The sequence below is a fragment of the Diospyros lotus genome, chromosome 5 (assembly GCF_014633365.1).
Source record: "Diospyros lotus cultivar Yz01 chromosome 5, ASM1463336v1, whole genome shotgun sequence".
Lineage (NCBI taxonomy): Eukaryota > Viridiplantae > Streptophyta > Magnoliopsida > Ericales > Ebenaceae > Diospyros > Diospyros lotus.
Window position 1 is genome coordinate 2281723 of NC_068342.1, and position 22919 is coordinate 2304641.

At 35.0% G+C, this 22919-nt stretch overlaps 2 protein-coding genes across 3 annotated transcripts; both read left to right on the forward strand.

Annotated features, from left to right (window-relative positions):
• The first annotated feature begins 3446 nt into the window (after positions 1-3446).
• LOC127802500 (elongation factor 1-gamma) lies at positions 3447-7596 on the forward strand. The gene is made up of 8 exons (XM_052338337.1): positions 3447-3567; positions 3805-3849; positions 4602-4748; positions 4835-4895; positions 4974-5026; positions 5229-5330; positions 6009-6522; positions 6834-7596. The coding sequence occupies exons 2-8, from the start codon at positions 3841-3843 to the stop codon at positions 7211-7213; spliced, it is 1266 nt and encodes a 421-aa protein (XP_052194297.1). The 5' UTR covers positions 3447-3567; positions 3805-3840; the 3' UTR covers positions 7214-7596.
• Positions 7597-8949: 1353 nt separating this feature from the next.
• On the forward strand, positions 8950-22736 carry LOC127802361 (regulator of nonsense transcripts UPF3-like). Of its 2 annotated transcripts, XM_052338119.1 has the most exons (13): positions 8950-9401; positions 10357-10463; positions 10758-10853; positions 10965-11063; positions 11196-11275; positions 12080-12181; positions 13812-13959; positions 16814-16887; positions 19103-19550; positions 19849-19932; positions 20063-20187; positions 20256-20308; positions 21925-22736. In XM_052338119.1, the coding sequence occupies exons 1-12, from the start codon at positions 9262-9264 to the stop codon at positions 20292-20294; spliced, it is 1542 nt and encodes a 513-aa protein (XP_052194079.1). In that variant the 5' UTR covers positions 8950-9261; the 3' UTR covers positions 20295-20308; positions 21925-22736. The 2 variants fall into 2 exon arrangements, with proteins under 2 accessions (XP_052194079.1, XP_052194081.1); XM_052338121.1 differs by lacking the exons at positions 20256-20308; positions 21925-22736 and having other exon boundaries at positions 19103-19572; positions 19845-19932.
• The last annotated feature ends 183 nt before the right edge of the window (positions 22737-22919 follow it).

Below are 22919 nucleotides of genomic sequence, written 5' to 3' on the forward strand. Positions count from 1 at the left end.
TTGAGTTTTTTCTTGTGCCCCTTCTGGGGCTTTTATGCAACCTCTTGGTTCTAGACTTTTGTTTAGCGAGTTCTATCTACATTAAATTGATTTTTATTTTAACATAAAATAATAATTTTTTAAATTAAAATTAATAATAATAATATTTCAAAAATTTATTGGGATTGGTTATAAAATCTTATTCATTAGTCATTTTTATATATAATCTCATGTTTTGTAAATGTCATATATAATTTGGTTAATTATTTTACCTGCCTTTTTAAGTTGTCATTTTTCATGTTTGTGTTCGTTTTTCTTTATTTGAAATGAGAACTAAGAGAAACAAAACAAAATGATAAACGCAAAGTAAGGATTATATCATTTACTTTCAAAATAATATCAAGATTTTATTAATATAACAAAATAAAAAAATTCAATTAAAAAAATGCTAAATAAACCAAGGGTGAGCACCAAATTAATTGAATTGTTCAAATTGAACAAATCAAATTTATATTAAAAACTCGATTGAACTGACTGAATATATTTTCAAATTAAAAAAATTGAAAAATAAAAAAAATCAAATATACTACAAAATGAAAAAAAATAAAAAATTGAAAAAATCCAAAAAATTAAAAAGCTGAAAAACTGAAATAACAAAATGTAAAAACGATATTGTTTTTTATATTTTGGTCGGTTCAATTATTTCAATTTTTTCGATATGGAGACCAAACTAAACCAAGATAATTGGAATCGCCAGAGTTAAAAATTGAATCGAACTAATTTATAGGTTGAACCAAAAGGAATTGTCAATTTCAAACCTTTTTTTTTTTTGGTTATTTCAATGGAATTAAAATGTTGCTCACTTCTAACATAAGCTCTCCATAAATCCCTTGCAATTTTAGCTATTTTTTATCGAAAAAATCTTCAATTTATACTTAGCATTTGATATCTTATGAGTTTCCTTTTTGTTGTCAAATAGAGGGCTGAATTACAATTTTAACTTCTTAATTTTATATTTTATAATAAATTAATCACTGTATTTTAAATTTTATCACTACAATTACTAAACTTAGATTTTTATTATAATTTTTCACTGGCATAATTGGATGAGAAATCAAAATATTCAAAACCCCAATCATCACATCCCAATTCTCTCTCACTTGACATCCCAATTTTATATTATTTTTATTTTAATAATAAAATTAAAAATTTAATAATTGTGATAACAAAAAAATAAAATATAATGACTAATTTATTAGAAAATACAGAGACTAATACTATAACTTACCCCATGCAACACATTTTATTAGTTAGTATGTAATATCTTAAATTTAGTCTTTTCTTTTGTCTTTACATAATTTAAAAATGGGAAATACTAACTCTTGAGCAAAGCAACAATAAATGCGTCATAGTTTTAATATTTAGACAATTTTATTGATTGACAATATAAACTGAATTGAACCGAATTAATTAGATAAAATAAATGTAAAAAAATAAAGTAATCAATAAAAAATACAAAAAATTGAAAAAAACGACGTCGTTTTAATAATATCAAAACAATATCGTTTTAAAATTTGGTCGCGTAGTTGTTAAACTCCTGATTTTACGGGTACGATTTTATGATTTTTTGCATAAAAAATTATTAGGATTTTACGATTTTGAAGTTGAATCGCACTCGATTTTACGATTTTATATATCGAAAACCCTCTTACAATTTTAACAACCTTGTTTGGTCGATTCAGTTAGTTCGGTTATTCTAACTAAAAAGTCGAACTTTTGAAAAAAATTAACTTAATTGAACTGATAAGTCCTATCGATTCTCGGTTAGGTTCAATTAATTCGGGTAAATTGAACTATTGCTCTTAACTATAAACAATTTAATCAATTAATATAATTATTCAAATATAAAAACAACAAGATACAATAAATGTATTTTACTTAAAATAGATATTTATTATTACTCGGAATAACCCTCAATTTGTGTCCTTAAATATGAGCCCCTTTTGGACAACAAGCCTAATGCAGGTAAAGACAATGACCTGTGAAAATATCGAAATTTGACAAGTGATCAATATCACAGGACGCTATATTTTTAACCAAAAACAGTGATATATTGTTAGCGTGGACCGTTGGTTGGACTTGGAGGATAGTGGGCTTGGCAGTGTCAAATGGGGCCCAATCCCATTTCATAGTGGGCCTATATGAATCCAGGCATATGCCATCAATGCTGTGGTCCTTATTTACCAAAAAGGCAAGGGGAAAAAAAAAATAAAAATCTGACATCCTTGTCCGGGGCCCTTATTTCTAAAACGGGTCAATAGATGGATCCGTGTATAATTGTCAGGCGGGTCGGATTCACATTGTGTGAGGCCCTACCATGTGGTCGAGTCATGGTAGGTTGACCTCAAGGATTGATACTAACTAAATTCATAGGCCGTCGCATTAGACCGTACCATGGGATCGAGTCACGTTGGGTTGACTTCAATGGTTGATAAGATTAACACAACTCATAGTTTCAAGAGAATTTAAAAAATAACACTAACAAGAAATGTTATTTTCGATCTTGAAGACTTCTTTCTTACGAGAAAGATTTGATTAAAATTCAAGCATGATAAAGTTCGATATTTAAAATTTATTGGCATTATTTATAAAAATTTTAATTCTAATCAATTTTATAATACCAATGAAAGTTATCACGAACTCTTAAACTTTTATATTATTAAGAAAGTCTCCATTTAGAAAATATAGACCATTAATATTGATTCAAAAGTGTTATAATTTTTAATTTAAACATTAGACTATTTATGTATGGACTATCTTACGGCTTCTAAGTGTGCTCTTTCTTGTTGGGTTTGGAACAACTTAATTAAAGATTTTTCGATTATAAATATATTATTTTGTTACAAAGATAACAATATGTATATTAATAATAAATAGTTATATTATATTAGTTACGACTAATTTTCAATCGTGACTGATTTCGAACTAGATTAGACTAAAAACCAATTAAACTTTATGAGTAGATCGAGATGCAACAAAATTTGAATACCCTTAATTCATCCGACGACCAATGAAAAATCATGTAAAACCAAGCTTTAATGTGTTATGAGTTATTCTTATAAATTAAGAATAAATTACTAAAAATACTCAAGTTTTAAAAACTTTTAAATTTTATGGAGTTTTTTTTATTTTATTTTTCGACATTAACAGGAGAAAGGCCACATGCCTAAATCAACCAGAGACGAAACTAACGACCTATCTGGAAGCCCATGGGCCGAATTCTCGATCAAACTGGGCCAATTGGAGAAGCGTGCATTGGATTCCACTAGAAGAAGCCCATTGGGCTCAGCTCTCACAAAAGCTGGGCCAATTTCTAAGGAGAAAAAGAAAAATAATGGCCGAAAATGTCGAAACCGAATAATCCGATTCGCCGAACAGCGAAACTTCACGGCTTGACGGTATATATTCTCGCTCTCTACGAACCCTAGATTTGCCTCTCCTATATATATATACTTCTATCTTCTCGCTCTCCGTCTCTCTCTCCCCCTGGCAAAGCTCTTGCTTTCGGAAGAACGCTAGTGAACTAAGGTACAGCTCATCTCTCTCTCTCTCTCTCTCTCTCTATATATATATGTATGTATGTACGTATGTATGTATATGCGGCACTTCATTTTCGCGTCGTCTGCTGCCAAATTCTGTGGAATTTTTCTCCAAGATTTCGCGTTCTTATTGTTTTTGTTGCACTTCAGTTTGGTGTTGTCTAGTGCCAAATTCTGTGGAGCTTTTCTCTGAGATTTTCATCTTCCTTTTGTTTTTGTTATTCAGATCTGATATCAGAAGCAAACGTTTTTCCGATAAGCAATGGCGCTGGTGAGTGATTTCGATCTCGATCCGACTGCGTGTTAGATTTGGTTACTGTATGCTGCATGATTGTGTGAACGAGTTTGACAGTGATAGCATCTTTGCTCAATAACTGACTTGGTTTCTAATTCTGTCTGCCTTCGTTCTCTTGTTTTTCTCTTTTAATCTGGATTTCGTCTTATTCCCTTTTTACCAGGAAAATAGAATAAAATCAAAAGATATTTTTTTTTTGTGTGGATGTTGAACTAATAAGATTTTATTTTAACCCCCTTCAGTCTTTTTGATATTTCTCAGCATTTCCGGGCTATTTCTCAAGAGCCAAACAGAACAAAACTGAATCATATTTTCACAGGTTCTAACAAGCATTGTTGAAGGTGTTTGCGGTGGTTTTTTTAATACGTTTCCTGTTCCTTTTGTTTTCCAGTTATTTCTTCTGGTCTTTAAGTTGTTTTTTTGCTTCAATCCGAATTTTTCTCAGGTCTTTCCAAAATCACATGGGTTATAGAATGTATTTCAACTGGGTACTGTCAATCCGTGGATTGTTTGTTAGAATGTTAAACTGCTACCATTTTCTAGGATTTAGACAAGAAGTTGATCCTTCTTAGGTATTGCCAAATGTTTGAAATAATTTAGTCTCTGAATAGCTGATGAAAATTTGTACTTCTTCAATAGCATGTTGCAATGGAGGCAGAATTTGTTTACTCAGAGAAATATAACACCTTTACAAAGAAAATCTATAACATGTTATGGCCTGTCTTTAGGTCTTGCATGCAGGGAAAGGCAAAAATGTTTTCAAGACTCTCATTGCTGCAGAGTACTGTGGCATCAAAGTTGAACTTGCCCAGAATTTTGAGATGGGAGTTTCAAATAAAACCCCAGAGTTTATTAAGATGAACCCTATTGGGAAGGTAAAAGTTACACGAAGTTTTTTGAGCTAGCAGGATTTTATATTAATTGTGCAATTATAAAAATATGCTCCATTCTTGATGTGTAGGTTCCTGTATTGGAGACCCCAGATGGTGCCATCTTTGAGAGCAATGCAATTGCCCGTTATGGTTAGAGCATATTCCCAACTTCCCTTTATTCCTCATTTGATTTTCATTTTAACTTACATTTTTTCTGGATTGCTGCAGTTTGTCGTTTGAAATCTGACAGTCCTCTTTATGGCTCTTCACTAATAGAATATGTAAGATATCTTGATTTTGTATTTCACCATAGCCACTAACTGTTATTTCTTTAATTTCATGGGATTTTCATTCTTTAGATTCCATTGTTAGTAGGGGTCATTTTATGTTTCTTTGTTTGGTTCATGTAATAAAGAAAAAATGGAACTTTATAACGTTCTTAGTGTTTAGGTTTATAGTCCTCATGGTATTATTGCTTTATAGGGGCATATTGAACAATGGATTGACTTTGCCTCACTGGAGATTGATGCTAATTTGCTTATCTGGTTTAGACCAAGATTTGGATATGCGTCTTACCTTCCTCCGGTTAGTTAACTCTCTCTGTGTCTCTGATTGTAATTTTCGTTTTTCCTACTGTGCTCTATTGAAATATATGAAGTCAGATTGTCTCACCATGATCAATTGTTTTATGGAATTTTGTAGGAAGACTTTTTTGCAATAGTTACTATGTCTATTTTGCATTACTTGTTGGATTTTTTTTTATATCCTCCCCCTAATTTTCTGATCAGTACTATTTATTGGATTTATCTTGTGCACCAAATGGATTTTGGAAAAAAAAAAAAAGGAATGGAGAATGTATATACTAGTATGTTGTTTGAGAGAATAGTGGCAAAATGTAAGGACAATTGTGCCCCACTTGTAGGGTTTGTTGTGAACAGAAGACAAATTACCAATGTTGTCCATACTAAAAGAGCCCCTCTCCATGATGGAGGTCTTTCAATGTGAAAATTTTGGATTAATATAAGATTGCAAATTTCTGGATTTTTATTATTCAACTAATAAAAGTTTGCTATTCTTTACCTGAGTTCTAGATATGTTCTGACATAGAAGAATCTTGGTTCATTTCCATGAGGCATCCTGATGTTTCGTACCTGTATTTCAAATAACGATGGGCATATCTTAGGCAATTTGGGATTTGCTAATCTGAATTTATTACACCACAGAAGCTTTTTGTCTGATCCTCTTTATATGTTTTGTTTGAAGGCTGAAGAAGCTGCTATTTCTGCATTGAAAAGAGCTCTTGGTGCCTTGAACTCGTATTTGGCTTCAAACACTTACCTGGTTGGGCATGCTGTGACCCTGGCTGACATTATCATGACATGTAACTTGTATTTAGGATTCACAGTGCTCATGACTAAGAGCTTTACCTCCGAGTTCCCTCATGTTGAGAGATACTTTTGGACCATGGTTAATCAACCAAATTTCAGCAAGATATTGGGTGAGGTAAAGCAGACAGAAAAGGTCCCTCCTGTTTCATCATCAAAGAAGCCTTCCCAGCCAAAAGAAGCTACTAAAACAAAGCCTAAAGATGAGCCTAAGAAAGAAGCCAAGAAGGAACCAGAAAAGCCCAAAGCTGAAGCTGACGAGGAGGAGGAGGCACCAAAACCCAAGCCTAAGAATCCTCTCGATCTACTGCCCCCAAGTAAAATGATACTGGATGAGTGGAAGAGGCTCTACTCGAATACCAAGACCAATTTCCGTGAAGTTGCAATCAAAGGTATATGTTTATTTTCTGCTTTTACTTTCTTAATTTGCAATTACTCGGTGCATTTTGTGTGTTTTGTTTATATCTTGAGTCATTTTGGTTTTACAAAAGAACTTGTATTTTGGTTGCTTGTCCATCTTTTAAACTGACAATAATATTGGATCACTGTTTACTGAAGTGATTTGATGCCTTCAATATCGATTGCTAAATATAGTATGTTGCTACCTAGCTGTCTAGGAGATCCATGTTTCCAACAAAACTGGGGTAGAACTCCCATTACTTCAAATGATGGTGTCTGTTTTCTAAAATTCTGCCGATTGTAGGTTTTTGGGACATGTACGATCCCGAGGGATACTCACTCTGGTTCTGCAATTACAAGTACAATGATGAGAATACTGTTTCATTTGTAACACTGAACAAGGTCAGTGGATTTCTCCAAAGGATGGACCTCGTACGCAAGTATGCCTTTGGGAAGATGTTGGTTATTGGATCGGAGCCCCCCTTCAAGGTGAAGGGACTTTGGCTCTTCCGTGGCCCCGAAATTCCCCAATTTGTACTCAACGAATGCTACGACATGGAGCTTTATGATTGGACCAAGGTCGACATATCGGATGAAGCCCAGAAGGAGAGGGTCAACCAGATGATAGAAGATTTCGAGCCCTTCGAGGGGGAGAGCCTTTTGGATGCCAAGTGCTTTAAGTGACAACACCACCCTTGCTTGCACCAGCTGCTTAATTTTGTCACTTCTTTGTCCCAGGTGGTGGGGGTTATTTATTCTGTTTTTCCTAGGATTTTGATCGAGTCAAGGACCGACCTTAGTGTAATTTAGAATTTTGCCGGATTCCAGGATAAGTGTGCCTTTTAACCTGGTATAGTTTTCTTTATCTTTTCCTTGGTTGCAACAAACATTGTTTGATCATGTTGGAGATGAAGCAAATGATATTCCTATCTTGCAACCCTCCGGTAGTTCACTGTTTCATCTTCTCTACTAAGAAGGGAAATTTACCTATCAGTCCCTTAAAATGTATCAATTTGAACTATTACTTAAGAGTTGTTTGAATCTTATGGGAGACTATAGTTTGTCTTGGTTTCGGTCCCAACACAATCGATAAATTTTAAACTACGCATGAGATGAGCTTTAATTCAATGTACCACCTGTTAATTTTAAAAAAATTACACTCAATACCTTCGATGTTTAATATGTTGCAACACTTTCCTGTGGTTAAATTTTTGGAAAATAACCAAAGTACTCTCACGCTCTCTTATCACATTTTCCTGTTTCCCCCTTCGTCCTATAATTATTAATTTTTCATATTTCTTTCCTTATTTTTTAAGACTTTAATCTATCTAAGCAATAGTTAGAATTGCAAACAAGTTGAACTATTTATGAGCAGCTTGATATTTGACTTGGTAAAAATTTATTCATTAAGATAAATGAGGTAAAAATTTATTCATTAAGATAAATGGGACATGTTTGAACTTAATTTTGAAATTCAATTTGTAAATTGTAAATGAATCAAATTTTAACTGAATGAATAAACGCCAATTTGTTAAAACTTGTGAATATATTCGATTACAAATTTATAAACATACTTAATTAGAAATTTGCAAATATGTTTATTTATAAATATATTTATAATTTTATAACCATATTATTTAGTATAAAATTATCAAACTTTAAATTATGGTAAATGATATTATAATTTGAAGTTATTATTTATTGATTATTTACGTATTATGTTTTTAAAAATATTTTGAATGAATCAAAGCTCAAATTCACTATAAACTTGTCAAGTATGAACTCGAGCTAGAACTTGAAAGTTGGTTCGTGAGTTGACCTTAAGTTGATCAGTGCTTAACTTGACTCTGTTTAATTACAACTTTAACAATTCTAGTGATGACATTTTTATCTCTATCTTTTGTCATTTTCTTTTTTTTATACAAATTCAAGCATGATTAACTTCTTGCACAACAATGGTTAGGTTGAATAAGTCTAGAGATTTCAAATTTCTTTCTCTTATTCCATCATTTTTTATATATACATATATATATTTTTTGTACATGTGATAAAATTTGATTTAATATTACTGTACTATCTGATTATTTTATTTCTTGTAAATTCAAGAAATTTGACAATGATATTTGTAATCAAATAAATTTATTATTATATTTTAATAACAACATAAATAAAAATAAAATAAATAAATAAATATTATTTAAAAATAAAAAATTTTATTACATTTTAATCATTACCTATTAAAACACAATCAAGAAGGGTAACAAAATAAGAGAGAAAAAAAGGAATATATTATCTTATTATATTATAATATATATAATAATATTGTAATATTGTTATATTTCATGTATTTTGTATCCGTATTTGGCCGTACATGTATAAACGTGTCTTCAGGAGACAAAAAGGGAGAAGAATTCGTCAGACACACTCACTCTCTCTCTCTCTCTCAAAACTATCAACTCAGCAGCGTACGTATTCATACGAACGCAAATTCCCCCGTTCGCTTCTTCTTCTTCTTCTTCTCTCTCCTCCCAATCCCAATCCTCGCTCTTCTCCTCTTCGCCGCTCTGCTCTTTGCCTGAATGCTGATTCGAGGGCGAATTCGGGGCTAGGGCACGGATTCGGCAGCGAGAGAAGATGCGATTGAGGGGTTGTTCAAGGGTTTATTAGCTAGCGCGACTACTTTCGTTGATTCTTCACTTGCCATCCAACAGTCAGGTTTCTAGGGTTTAAGCATGAAGGGCGCGTCAGATCGAACCAAGGTGGTGGTCCGGCAGTTGCCGCCGACGATTTCGGAGGCCGCGTTCGCCCAGCAAATCGACGGCCGCTTTCCTGGGCGCTACAACTGGGTTTCTTTCCACCCCGGCAGGAGCAGGTTGGAGTTCTTCGTCTATGTTCGTGTGTTTGTTTTTGGGACGGCCTGTATTTATTTGGCTCCGACAGCGTGCTTGATCGGTAATCTGATTACTTGTTTTCCTTGGGTTTAGGCAAGCGATGCCTGTTAGATTTTTGAAGGGTTTTGGAAAATGGGTGTTTATTTTGGGGGAGACTAGAAATTAGGGGTTTGGGGGAGAATGGATGGAAATTGTCTCCTTCCATTTTCATTGAATGTGTTCCATTCCCGTTGTCTCTCCCAAACAAGGAGACGCACACTATTAGTAATTTTAATGGTTTGTAGGCGAATTTCTCAGTGCCTGCTCTACTCTGGGGTTACGCTAGAATAGATATTGGGTTTGGGAGGATTCAGAAGACTTGCTTTTTCGTGAATGTGTCCATAGCTTTTGCAACTGAATGGGTTGTAAAAGTATAATGGATAAGGGATCGCCGTGTTTCTAATTACTATACAGGTTCCCTGTTGTTGCCAGTTTATGTTTAAGCAGATGGCAGAAAATGATATGAAAGCTATTGGCGGGAGATGTTTAGTAAGATATATGGTTATGGGGAGAATGGGCACAGCCGTGGCCCTAGGAAAAATGGTCAGTTCATGGTAGAAGTTCAAGTAATATATCTTATATTGCAACTCAGATTTGGGTATTCTTCTTTGCTTTCTGTGCATCATACATTTGTAATATTTTTGAATCTGCTTGCACCAAGTTCATTAAATACGGAAGGATCAATTACCTTGTTTTACCGCATTGGTTTGAATTTTATCTAACACATGTTTCACTATGAACACTAAGATTTATGTGGAAAATACTTTCTATTTTGTGTTTTAGGGTATATTCAATCATTTTATCATAGAGCTAATTACTTGTAGACATTTGAATCATAGTTTTTGTCCCAGGCATAGTATGTTCCATACTTTTTTATTTATTCAATTGATTTTGCAGCCAGAAGCATCAATCGTATTCTAGAGCCTACATTGACTTCAAGACACCTGAGGATGTTGTTGATTTTGCTGAGTTCTTTGATGGACATGTTTTTGTCAATGAGAAGGGTAATCCTTGAATATATATGATGAAGAGATAGTTTGGATGCTTCAAGTCTTTCCTTCTTATTTTCTTTTCTGGATAAATAATTAGGGATATAAAATCTTGTAACAATACTATTTCATCATTCAAGTTTTCATGTACGAACATGGTGGTGGGGCTTTCCCTTTCCACAATCAGTAGCTGTTAATGAAAGATTAAAATAGTGGAGCTGTTTTGTGTCATGAGAAAATTTGATTGGATACTGTTTGCATTGATTATTTCTCCCCAAATTCAGTTTCTCATCAGCTTCCCTTCTGCAGGTGCTCAACTTAAAGCAATTGTTGAGTATGCCCCCTCACAACGTGTTCCAAAGGAGTGCTCCAAGAAAGACGGGCGTGAAGGGACCATATTTAAAGGTACCAGAATGGTTACTCTGCGTGCAATTTTGCTGCAACATTTATGTCTGTATTATTTCTCTCTCTCTCTCTCTCTCTGTAATTGTAATTACTTTTCATAATTTAACCCAGATCCTGAGTATCTTGAGTTCCTTGAATCTATTGCAAAGCCCGTGGAATATCTTCCTAGTGCAGAGATACAACTAGAGAGAAGGGAAGCTGAACGATCTGGTTAGTTCAAACTTCGTTGCCATATATGTTTTCCTGTGGTGAAGGCAAATTTGAGAGATGAAGAGTCTACAAATGGCGTGACAGTAATTTGTTAACGGATTACTTTTCCAATTCTTCTTTTTCTCTCTCCAGCTGCTGCAAAGGATGCTCCTATAGTCACACCACTGATGGATTTTGTTCGTCAGAGAAGAGCTTCCAAGGGTGGAACTGGGGTAGAAATTTATTATAAGTATCAATCTGTTGGTATATGCATGTGATCGGGCATATTTGATGCTTATTGTGTGGTATATTTCTCCTTGCTGATATACTCAGGGCATATAATTGTTCCATGCGGAAAATTATTATGTTCATCTTGGCATTCTCTCTGTGCATGCTATTATGGTAGAACAGCTTGTTTCTTAGGTGACAAGATATTTTCCTTGTTTGATTGCTTTGGCCTCTTGAAGGACTCATAGGTCATAGAGATTGGAAATTTTGTATAGATGTCCAAATATACCATTGTAGTTAAAATAAATTTGTTCTATATTTCAGCTGATTTTATTGCCTATACTAATAGTTGTTGGTGAAACAAATCGGTAACTCAGAGCAGCTGCAGTTGAAAATAGAAGTAAGAAAGAGATAGACCTGCTGTTGATCTTCAAAACCTGAACCTTGCAACTTTCAATTTGTTACAAATTGTTTAGGCATCTGGAAGTAAGACATTAGGGCATGCCATTTATTTATTATGAACTATTTGTTCTTATTTTTAGATTATGTGAAAGATTTAGTTGCTTTGTGAAAAATGGATAACATTGTTTTCTTTACATGCTTGCATAGATTTTTGTTTATTGAATAATGCATTCATTACTTTTTTTTGGATTTTGATATTTTTTTTTTCCTCAAAAGTTCATCCTAGCATATCTTCATCATGTCCTTTACCCTTATCCCTATTCCCTCATCTTAACTATCAACTTTTATATGATCTTTACTAAATTATATGTAAAGAATGTATTGATTATGGTACTGTTCTATGACAGAGGTCTTTGTCCAATGGGAAGCTAAACAGAAAAACTGCTGGATCATCATCTGGAAATGTCAGTTCTTCATCAAGAAGAGGTTCCAAGAAGTCTACAGCGATGGTACTTTGCTATTCCAACAATTAGTTTCTTTGTGATGGCAAAAGCATCTAGCTCTTACCTACCTAATTGTAATTAATTTCAATTTCATAGTTTTGGACCACATAAATTTTGATTTGGTAATTTTTGGTGAGGTAATTAATTGTTTTGTGCTTATTTGCTGGATTTTGAGAAATGGAAAGAGATAGAAACAAGTTCCATATGGTCAATCTGCCAACTCTATGTAATTTGTTTATGCGCATTTTGATCAAGTCCTTGTACTTGCTTCAGTTTTGAATTAGATACCTGAGCGATTGACATAATGTTATGGGTGCTATGAAGCACAGACACAGGATGGGGACGTGGCATTTTCCAAAAAGGTAGGATGCAACATGGTTGGGCTACGTTGATTAACTTTTATATTTTTAATGGCATAATAAAGTATCAAAACTATATTCCAAACTTCTAAAACATTTAAAATTCATTTTCTAAGATTCCCAAAACCTTCTATTATAATTGGAGAAGTATCATATATATAGATATAAAATACAATATGGTCAGTCTATTTAATTTATCAAGAAGAATCCGTTGTAATAAAATAAAACACATTATATATATCAAGAAGAATCCTCTCCAGTGATAAAATACAAAATATATTAATATCAAGAAGAATCAAGAATCTAGTTGGAAGTCTCACAACTCATCGGTATTAGCCGAGCAGCAACCAAAAAGTCTAGTCGTCCTTGCCAAATTCAGTCACTACTTGTTCAGACTCCAGTCCCAACATTGCAGTCACCGCTTGCCACCAGTTGTCACCCACAGTCCAGTCATCCCTTGCTGGTTGTCACTTACAGTCCAGTCGTCTTTGACCCTCATCCCTCACAGTCCAGACAACAAACAAAGACTAAGAGAATAAAAGCCTGAAGTCTGAAAACTGAATAGTCCTACAGTCAAGAAACTGATGAGTTGTGCAAAAAAGAACTTAAAAAGAACTGGAAACTTCTTATTCTCTGAGTCTTCGTGTTTGCATAAGGACATGTGTATCCTACTCATGTCCCTGGCTTTATCCTTTTTAAAGACAATAAATCGAGCCAGGCATGCCACATGAGCATGTCCAAGATGTATTGCTGGTGTGTTGGACACGCCGGCCTGACAGCCTCTAGGGTGTCTGTGCTTTATTGGTCATAGCAGAAAAGAGGGTGCTTGATGGATTGTTTTGGAGAAAAGAAGCTAACTTATTTCAGTCTTCCTAAAGGAAATCATTTCATACCTTCTGAAGTAGATAATCTGAGCTGTTATTGTTTGTCAGCTGAGATGTAAGAGTTATCATTTTTACTTGTCTATTGCTTAAAGTTATATATGTTGAGTGAGGCAGAAAGGTTCTATCCAATTAATTTTTCATGCATTGACTTAAAAAACAGCGATTACTTTCTCTGATTCTTATTAAAATAAAGACATGTTTAGACATTTATTGTGTTATTGTTTTGTGCTCTTAAGAGAATACTATCTTTCTTTAGGTTCAGGGGATTCTCTGAACCTTCATTGTTTAGACTAGTTCTCCAATCCTGAGTCATTTTGTTTATCGTATTCCTGACCATGCTACGGTTAAGGTCGATGGAAGGGTTATTAATTTTTCTTTTCATCTGATTTGCAGTATGTTTTACGGGATCCTGCAAAGAGTGCAAGTGGAAAAGACAAATCTACAAGCATTGTGCTCTCCAAAAGTGATGACCAGCAGCCATCTGACAAGTCTGTTACTTTAGCTGCTGCATCTGGAACTGAGGTCTTTGAAGAGGAAGTTGGTATGACTCATTTATTGGATTCTTAGTTGATTAGTGGAGATGTATTTTGTTTAAGGCACTATAATTTCTTTTGTGCACATGCAGAAACTTAGTTTTAGATTCTAACCTTGAATAATAAGCTCAAGGAGCATGAAATCAAAGGATTTTTAAAGTATTGACTTTACTTGGAAATCTGCATGTTATTCAACTATGACAGGAACTGGGTGGGACCTGTTATGATATTTTGTTATCACATTGGAGTATGGTTTTGATGTATTCATGATTCTCTTGTTTATGATCACATGCTTGTAAGAGCATCCTTTTCCTGTTTTCATATAGAGTTCTGTCACATTAGAAGGGAGGTTTACAATGCATGAGTGTGCAAAAAACCTGCCCGTGTGAGCATGCTCTTAGAAGACCACCTATGTTCAGAAAGTAGAGGGATTATCTGAACTTTGAAGAATTTGAAAGTGACAGGTTTTCTTTTTACTAATTATACCCGAAACACCAATGAATAAAGGCTGACTAGGAGAAACACATATTGACAAGGGGGAAGAATGGACCTGGAGAAGGATGAAGCAATTTATCAGTAGAGAGTGAGGCAATATGGCCAATGATGACTTCAGAATAGAGGGAGCCTCCTTTTTGTAGAGGTTTTAGAGTCAAAAAGTGAATTGGATCTTATCAAGGACAAGGTAAAGCCTGACCACTACCAAGTTTGTTGGGATAAGGCTGATTGCTATAAGATATTTTTCTAACATGATTTATTACTGTTTGAATAATGGAGAAATCTTCTTCCTGGGGTGAAAAAAGGAAGTACTGAAGGTCCTCCAGTTATGAGATATAAATCTTTTCTTGTCTCAACTAAAAATACAGCCAAAATATCTAGATCTAACAATTAATCCACAGGTACAACTACTATATTAATTGAAGCAGTTTCTATATAAACATATCCTGTTCCATAGATTCATTTCAATTAGAACCTTGCAAGTTTTTAGGGAATGCTCTTAATATGTTGTATTACTTTGATTTGCTTTATTCTGTGAAAATAGACACTCTTATTAAAGTTTGGTTATCTTGATTGCTTTCTTCCAAGATAAACTTTGGTGTTTTGATCATAGGAACGGCTTATACAAATTACCATGTATTTCCCTTCTTTGTCCAGATTTGGTGGGTGGAGTTTTTCTTGTCAATTCCTTTTTTGGTATTTGGTAATAATTATTCACTCCGTTCTTTTGGCTCTTTGGGGCACTTGTTTTTCTTCTTTTTATTGAAATGTAAACTTTTTGGGACAAATTTTGAGATTGTACCAGTTCTTGGAGGAAATAATACTGTTCAAGTCTAGTCAGGTTTGTTTAGGTTATCATTTGCCTGGATTTGATTGTTTTTGGGTTTGAAAAGCATGAGATCCAAAAAGCAAAAGCACTGTTACATTGCGTTTGAATGGGGAAGGGGAGGGTAAAATTTTACTGTTGTTTGGAGAGTAATTTATAAAAGAAGGGAAGGGGAGGCCACCTGAACAATGAAAAACATTATTGTCCATGCCCAGTTTTACTTGCACATCCCAATTTGGGGTGTAGGGAGGAGGAACTGGGAAGGAGCATGAACAATAATGTTTTTCATTAATTTACTATTTTATCCTTACTATTTGTGCAAAATTTCAATATTATCTTTAACCGAAGTAAAACTCTAATTACTCTTGCACAGTATACTTTATTACCTATTAACATTTTTTAATGTCTAATACATCTTTTAAATAACCAAGGCATTAAATTCAATTTTTTTTTGGTTTTCTGCGGCTTGGTAATCAACCATAAGGCATTATAATTAAACTCATAATTCTCTGTACCTTATAAATTTATACATGTAATATTTTGAGTATGAAGAGTATGATTTTATTATATTTGTATTTTACCATTCCTTCCCCTTTGATTCTCTATCCAAATAACATGAGGCTACATTATTTTCCTTTATGTTCCCCTCACTTTCATTCCTTCCTATTATGTAACTTTCCCTCTCCTACACCTAGCCCACCCCTCTTTTCCAAATAAAGCATTCCATCTTTCACCTGTCTTGAAGGAATGTGAGGTGCTGCCTGCAGATAAATGTGTGATATGCCCAATCAGGTCTGCGTTCTTTCTTCTATCTTTTCAAAAATAACACCATTTAAATAATTCCTAAAGTACTACTAATCCCATACTATTTCCAAAAATATTTCCCAACTTACGCATCAACATGATTCAGGCAAGGTTCAGCCATTGTTTCTTTTCTAAGAACTGTTGGTTGAACCCACACCTCTTTCAAAGAAGAGTTGGTCTTGTCTTTCTTGTAGCTGACATGAAAGATACTACCAAACTCTGGGTCAGCTGTCAGTTTTGTCGTCCTTGTAGATAACTTGAAAGGTTCAGTAGTATTTTGGGAAAAAGTTTGGTCTTAGTATTTTTTTTTTTATTTTTTAAAAAATGTTATAAAAAAACTCATCAGATTCCAGTAGCTCTTGGAAGATGGAATGTTTTGTGTTGGTGCCAGCTTCATTGGATGAAATGTCAAATTTAATGTCTAGTCAGAATTTAAGTGGAGAAAATGTGGCTGTTTTTAAGTGGGAAGTCCATTTTATTGCAGATTTTGTAGCTGTTATCATTTTTTTTTTTTGGGTACAACCTACAAGTTTTTCTGTTCATCACATTACATGTTTTGATCCACGTTATCTAGTCAATCTGTTGCTGTTATGAATATATTATTTTCTATTAATTGTAAATGGATAGGATGCCTGTTTTTGAAGCGTATTATTGGTTTATGGTTTATGACTTTTTTTTGGTAATTATTCTATGGTATATGTACTTAAATATGTTGTCTTTCAACACTGATCTTTCAGGAATATCGGGAGGCACTCATACACCAAAGAAGAAAATCCTGCTTTTGAAGGGAAAAGAGAAAGAAATTCCTCTTGTAAGACTTTGTTTCTTGCAATCAGCCAGACTTGCAAGTCCCCTTGACCACGTTCAACAGCTTTACATAGTTCTGTGCCGTGTATTTGGCTGTTTTTGCCTGAGTTGATGAAGAAATTTGATGCAACCATTGAAGTAAAACAAATGGAGTAGAGGAAAATAATGGGGGTGTGATAATAAAGGCACTGATACACCAAATTGTCCTTGTAGCTCAAATTACAAAAATGCCTGTGAAGTGAGGTTAAATTCCTTAAACTTCAGGGTGAGCCATCTTGAAATCTCGTTTTTGATCAAACTTGAGCCAATTTTGGGAATATTCCAAGGGGTCCCCCCTAATGGCATGCCGTGGGGATGCCTTACTCGAGGACCATGTCATGACCTGTATAGTAGGGGTATTTTGAGGATGCATACTTGGCATTTTGAAGACCTTATGTTAGGTGAATATAGTGACCTTCCCAGTCGGCTCACGGTGGCTTTGCCGAAGGCACAGAGATGCAGAAGGGGTGCTATACAAATGCTTCTAGTTAGATGCCATCTACTGTTTGACCCTGAAACTTGTCAAACACTTCTGGATTATTCATTAGATACCTTTTTTTATTTTTTTTTAGCATTGAATACTTGTCCAATACTTTGGGGACTTGTGTAGATAGTACATATATATCCACTAAAGCAAATTAGTACCCTAAGTTTAAAAAAAGAGTTGAAAATCAGATCAATGAAAAATAAAACAATGTTAACTTGCCAATTTTGTTGGGAAAATGGTTTTCTAGAATGGATACCATGAATTTCTAGTGGCGTTTTCCTAATTATTTGTTTCCTAATTATTTGGTGTGAAATAATTTTTTCCTATTTTGTTATAATAAATAATAGGATATAAATGTGTTTACATTGGGAAAAATAAAGAAATAGATACATTTTCATATTTACATATCAAATATTTGTTCATTGGGGGTTCCCTGCTACGGTGAGGACTTGTGTCATAATATTTTTGGAAATTACTATGTCGGTGTGTGCATATCCTCTATGCTTACAATTTAATTCTTGGATATATTTACCAACCCCCCATGATTATTTTTTTTCTCAAATGTTCGTTGTCAATTGGAACTTTCATGTTATGGGTTTTTCTTCTTTTTGGTTTCCATGACTTCAGGGTCTGCATCAAACATCCTCAATCACCTTGCTGCTACAAGCCTAGTAATGTAGCCTATCATAAGATTGCCCATTGCCAAGCAGCCTTGCCCTCTTCTGCCACTTCATTTATATCCATTGCTATTTATATGCTGTGATAATTATTTGGCCTGCCAATTCGGCAATGAATGACTTAGGGCCTCTTTTTTTTTCTTTTTCTATTTTTCTGTTTTCCATTTTTTTTTTCTTTTTTTTTTTTTGGGGGGGGGGGGGGGGGGGGAGGGGGACAAGAAAATATTATTCGGTATATGTTATGTTTTCAAAGACAGGACAACAAGTTTCCAAATTTTGAAAAATGTGTTCCATGTTTGGCTTTCTTGTACAATTTTTCATTTTTTTCCCCATCAATCAGAGTCTTCGTTAGCTTCTGCTTCTCTTCTTTTCATATTCTCCTTCTTCTTCACCTGCTGCTTCTTTGCCGCTGGCCATGGATCTGTCTTTTTTCTTCCATTTTCTTCTTCTCCACCCAGCAACCCACTGGGTTGCCGTCCAATCTTCCTTTTCTCTTTCTTTTTTTCCCTTTACAGATAGATGTTATATGAGTAAAGAAAATATAGGATGTATGTATGGGTGAGAAAATATTTGTGCAGATACAAATACTCATATGTAGAGGTGAGCATTATTTGGTTAAAACTGAATTTCCAAACGGAATCAGTTAATTTGGTTTGGTTTGATTTGGAGATTATGTTCTGGGCTCTATCAAAATTTGAAATTATTGTTAAATACATTAAATAAAAACTTGACTCTGGTGTGACAGGGTAGGAAAGGGGGGTGTATCTTGGCATGCCTATGATGCCCAATTTGGATGAGGGGTGTTGGTGTGAGCCTGAGAATTGTGTTTTGCCCGTATTGGCGTAGAACATATATATATATGTCATGCTGTTGTATGATATATTAGATTTATGCTTCTCCTTGTTCATTCATAGGGCTTGTGCATTCATCATCATGTTTCTTTAAGAGAATTATAACTTCTCTGTTCATCTTTAGATTGATAAAACTTATTGCTGATATTCTCATTCTTGCTATAGGTGGCTGGACTGCAGAAGAGTGCAACATCTGTTAAAAGTTCACTTGGTTCAAGTCCTGTTAAACAAAACCAGCAACGTGAAGCCAGTGGAAGGATAATTAGAAGCATACTTCTAAACAAGGATGCTCGCCAAAGTCAATCATCATCTGCAGTTCATTCTGAACAGCAATCCAAGTTCTCAAATCTGGAAAAGGAGAAAAGGCCTCCTCGACCCCAGAATTTTCAACTATTCTCAAAGGATACCAACGGAGCACTGGAAGACAAGGTTATTGGGGATGAGTCACATGGTTTTCCCAGTGAGAAGCATGACAGACATACAAGGAACAAGGATAGGCCTGACCGCGGTGTTTGGGCTCCCCTTCGCCGTTCAGATGGAGCTCCTGCTAGTGTTGAATCTTTATCTTTGTCTGCTTCTCGGTCTATGCGGTTACAGCCTAATTCTGCCGAAGGTGGTCCTTACTTGACCATGGTCCAGGAATGTTTACAACTTTAATACATGGCAATTATTTTTCTGACCTCCCCCTATTTTTACCCTTCCTCTCCTTGTTTTTTTTTTGTTTTTTTTTTTAAAAAATTCTTCTCTGGTGCCTCCCATGTCCAACTCTCTCTGCAAAGCACACATTGGCACATTTACAAACTAAAAGTAAGGGTGGTGAAACTTGGAATAGCCTGCATTTGCAGATCTTGTTGTTATTTCGTTGGTTAGGTATTTGTTGTCATTCTATTACATGTTTTTATTCTCACCAGGTTATGGAGAAACAAAAATTGACATGGCAAATGCAAGGAGTGGGGAGGTCAAAACTGTTGGCGGTGGGCGTGTGAGTGATAATGGTTAGTTTTGCCTTTTTGCCCCCAAAAGTTTATAATGCATATTTGTTTGTGTAATATGAATGCCTGAGCATCTACTCCCCAACACTTTCATGCCACATGCCACAACTCATGCAGACCCTAACTTATGCAGGTTTCCATAAACACAGTGGTCGTAGGGGTCTTGTTCATGGTGTGAAGGATACTGATAGGTCCTCTATCTTAAGTGAAGGGAAGCCCTTGAAGAGAGGAGGTTCTTCTGCCCATGGTTCCCATGAGGTATTCTTGGTCAACTTGAGGTATCAGGTTTTTCTGTTTGCAATTTTCTAATTATTACTGAAATGCAGAAACAAGTGTGGGTTCAAAAGTCAAGTGCTGGTTCTTAGGGCTGTTTTAACTGGTGAGCCTTTTTTTCCTGTCCTTTTTTCCCATATTATGTGAAAGGGAACATGACATTGGCTGAGGAAATCAAAATGCTTGCAGAAATTAACAAAGTGAATACTACAAATTAATGTCATATTGAGCAATAAATTTTACTTGTGTGCTTCTTGGATAATGATTATCTTTTTCTTTTACTGATTACCTTGCCAATTTAAACAGTTGGGGATGCCCGATTGATGTGCTTATTTTAATTCAGATTCCTTTTAGCATACCACAAAAAAAGTAATTTTGATGGAGATCAAGAATGCTAATTATTTGAGAACTTTATAATTTTAGTCGTTTAAATTTTGAGCTTTGTTTCTAGTTTTATTTGGATTCCTACTTTAGTAAGGTTTAAGATGTTATGTTCTTAATTCTTATTTCCTAGGTTAATTAGGATTCATGATGTGCTAGGGGATTAAGTTGATTTAGCTGGCCCCTTCGCAATGGGGATTGAGTCTTTGATATGTTGCAGTTTAACATTTATAATACAACCTCTGGTTTGATAGTCATGTATTTTTGTAAGTGAAGGATACTTACATCAGAGTGGACCTAAACAAGCAAGGCCTTCTAGGAACTAATGACAAGGATCTAGGGGTCTTGGGTGTTGGGACCACTTAAAAGGTCGGAATGGAGGAACCACACCAGTTAAGAGAGATATGGAGAGGCAGGTGAGGAACCCTAGGCCTTTGGGTATGTATATTGGCATGTTTGAGAAATTTTTTTTTTTTTTTTTTTGGGCAATGAGGGGGAAAAGCCTCTTTATAATGTAAAGTTTCGGAGAGTGATCCTGGCAATTGTGAGGTGAAAGTAACGTAAGGACAGGTGTTGCAGCATCTTCTATGTCTTGCTGGGAGGCTGGTTTCTCTTGCCTGAGGCTGGTGATGGTGATTAACTTTGTCCAACTTGAGGCACTGATGTGTTTGCTAGGCTGAGTGAGTCCCTTAAAATGAGGGGCTTGATGGAGGAAGAGTGGGCACGTTGTGGACCACCTGACAAGGCTAGCTTGCTGGATTCACTTGGGTGAATGGCTGAGCATTGCCTTCCAGGAGGTAAAAGTGACAAGTTATGACGAGTAGAGCCACACCAAGCCTTCCAAGTCTGCCATGTCGTAACAGAACCCCCTACAGAACTGCTACTACTTTAGAAACCATAAATATTTGGATGAATGGATTCTTTTTCAATGTTTTGCATCTTTTTAGAAGCCCAATGTGCCTCTAGAACTCACCTTTATACAACGAATCATCAATTAACACCTAACTTGGTGGAAGGCAAGGTGGTTATGTTTGTCTCTTTTTCTAGGAGAATCATCGTTTAGTGCTTTGACTGACTATCATTTAATCCGTATAGGATGCTTGTTTACATGCCAAATTAATGAATGAATAACTATATAGTATTTGTATGCCCAGCTGGGACTTTTTGTGGGTGAGGTAGGTCTACTTGTATAGAGACAAGAATGGTATCTTCTACATAATTTGTGAAGAGTCTGTTCATCTATGTGTATTGCCTTTTCTCTGTCTATGGTGGTTAAAAGAATACTTTATTTAGATATACTAATTACTTGATCTTATGGTTGTCTCATTTAATGGTTTGCAGTGAAATTACTGGACTTCTACCGTCTTGGTTTAATGTATATACTAGTGGATGGAGGCTATTTCCGCTTGTCAAGGAAAAAATGGTTTTTCTACGAGACCGTGGAGGAACTCCAGGTAACTTGGATGCTGCAGAAAATTGGTGTATTTGCAATTTGGGGGGGTTGAAAGTCTGCTGATTACTTAAGTCAAAGGTGGGCAGAAAGGGAGCAACGAAAGCAAAGCTGGGAGAAGAAACAACACCATTATTATATAACAACACAATTTTTGTAGACGCAACCCTTGAATGGGGTTTTGCTTGCAAAGAGGAGCTATGGTATATCTATCTCACTCTTGCAATTGACAGAACTGGTATCGGGAATACTTAGTTCACAGGGGTTTGCTTTCTGTAAAAACTGTAAATACAGATCTGGGATAGATGCGTATATTGCTTGCACGTTGCTAAATATACAATGCTTCGTTGAGCTGATTATGATGCCCCGATGCCGTTGGCGAGCTGTGTTGTTTTAAGCCCCAGGGCACATAGTTGGGTCGTCTTAATTTGTAACTGAAGAATTTGGGTTTTGTTTTGAGAGTTTGAGACTGGTAGCAGCCACCTTGGGCATAGGAATGAATATATATGGTTTTAATCTTTGACTTGTACAAGTACAAACTGGGGGGTGACTGGAATATGAGAGGAAGTTGGATCTGGAGAGTCTCTTCTCTTAATCCATATGGTGTGTTGTGGTTTATGAGGCAGCAGAACAGAAATGGAATATATGCACATAATATATGTTATATGAAGAAGCTTTGTTCCTTTTGGACACTGCTCTTAAATTCTTTGCTCCTTACCTTTGGATGATTCTGTCTTTTCTTCATGTTGTTTGAATTCTCTCTTTTATCATCATGATGAGCAAAATACTACTACTGGCGTTCTTCCTCAGATTGTTATGTTACCTTATATTTTGTTGAATTCTCACCTGAATCTTATCTATAAATAATAAAGTTATCTTCTCGAAT

Bases quoted from the DNA above. Each gene is read 5' to 3' on its own strand.
- LOC127802361 (XM_052338119.1), top strand. From the start codon at position 9,262: ATGAAGGGCGCGTCAGATCGAACCAAGGTGGTGGTCCGGCAGTTGCCG. The intron at 10,464-10,757 runs GTAATCCTTGAA...TCCCTTCTGCAG, and splicing joins TGTTTTTGTCAATGAGAAGG to GTGCTCAACTTAAAGCAATT. The intron at 20,188-20,255 runs GTATTCTTGGTC...ACTGAAATGCAG, and splicing joins CTGCCCATGGTTCCCATGAG to AAACAAGTGTGGGTTCAAAA.
- LOC127802500 (XM_052338337.1), top strand. The intron at 5,027-5,228 runs GTAAGATATCTT...ATTGCTTTATAG, and splicing joins GCTCTTCACTAATAGAATAT to GGGCATATTGAACAATGGAT. The intron at 6,523-6,833 runs GTATATGTTTAT...TGCCGATTGTAG, and splicing joins CCGTGAAGTTGCAATCAAAG to GTTTTTGGGACATGTACGAT.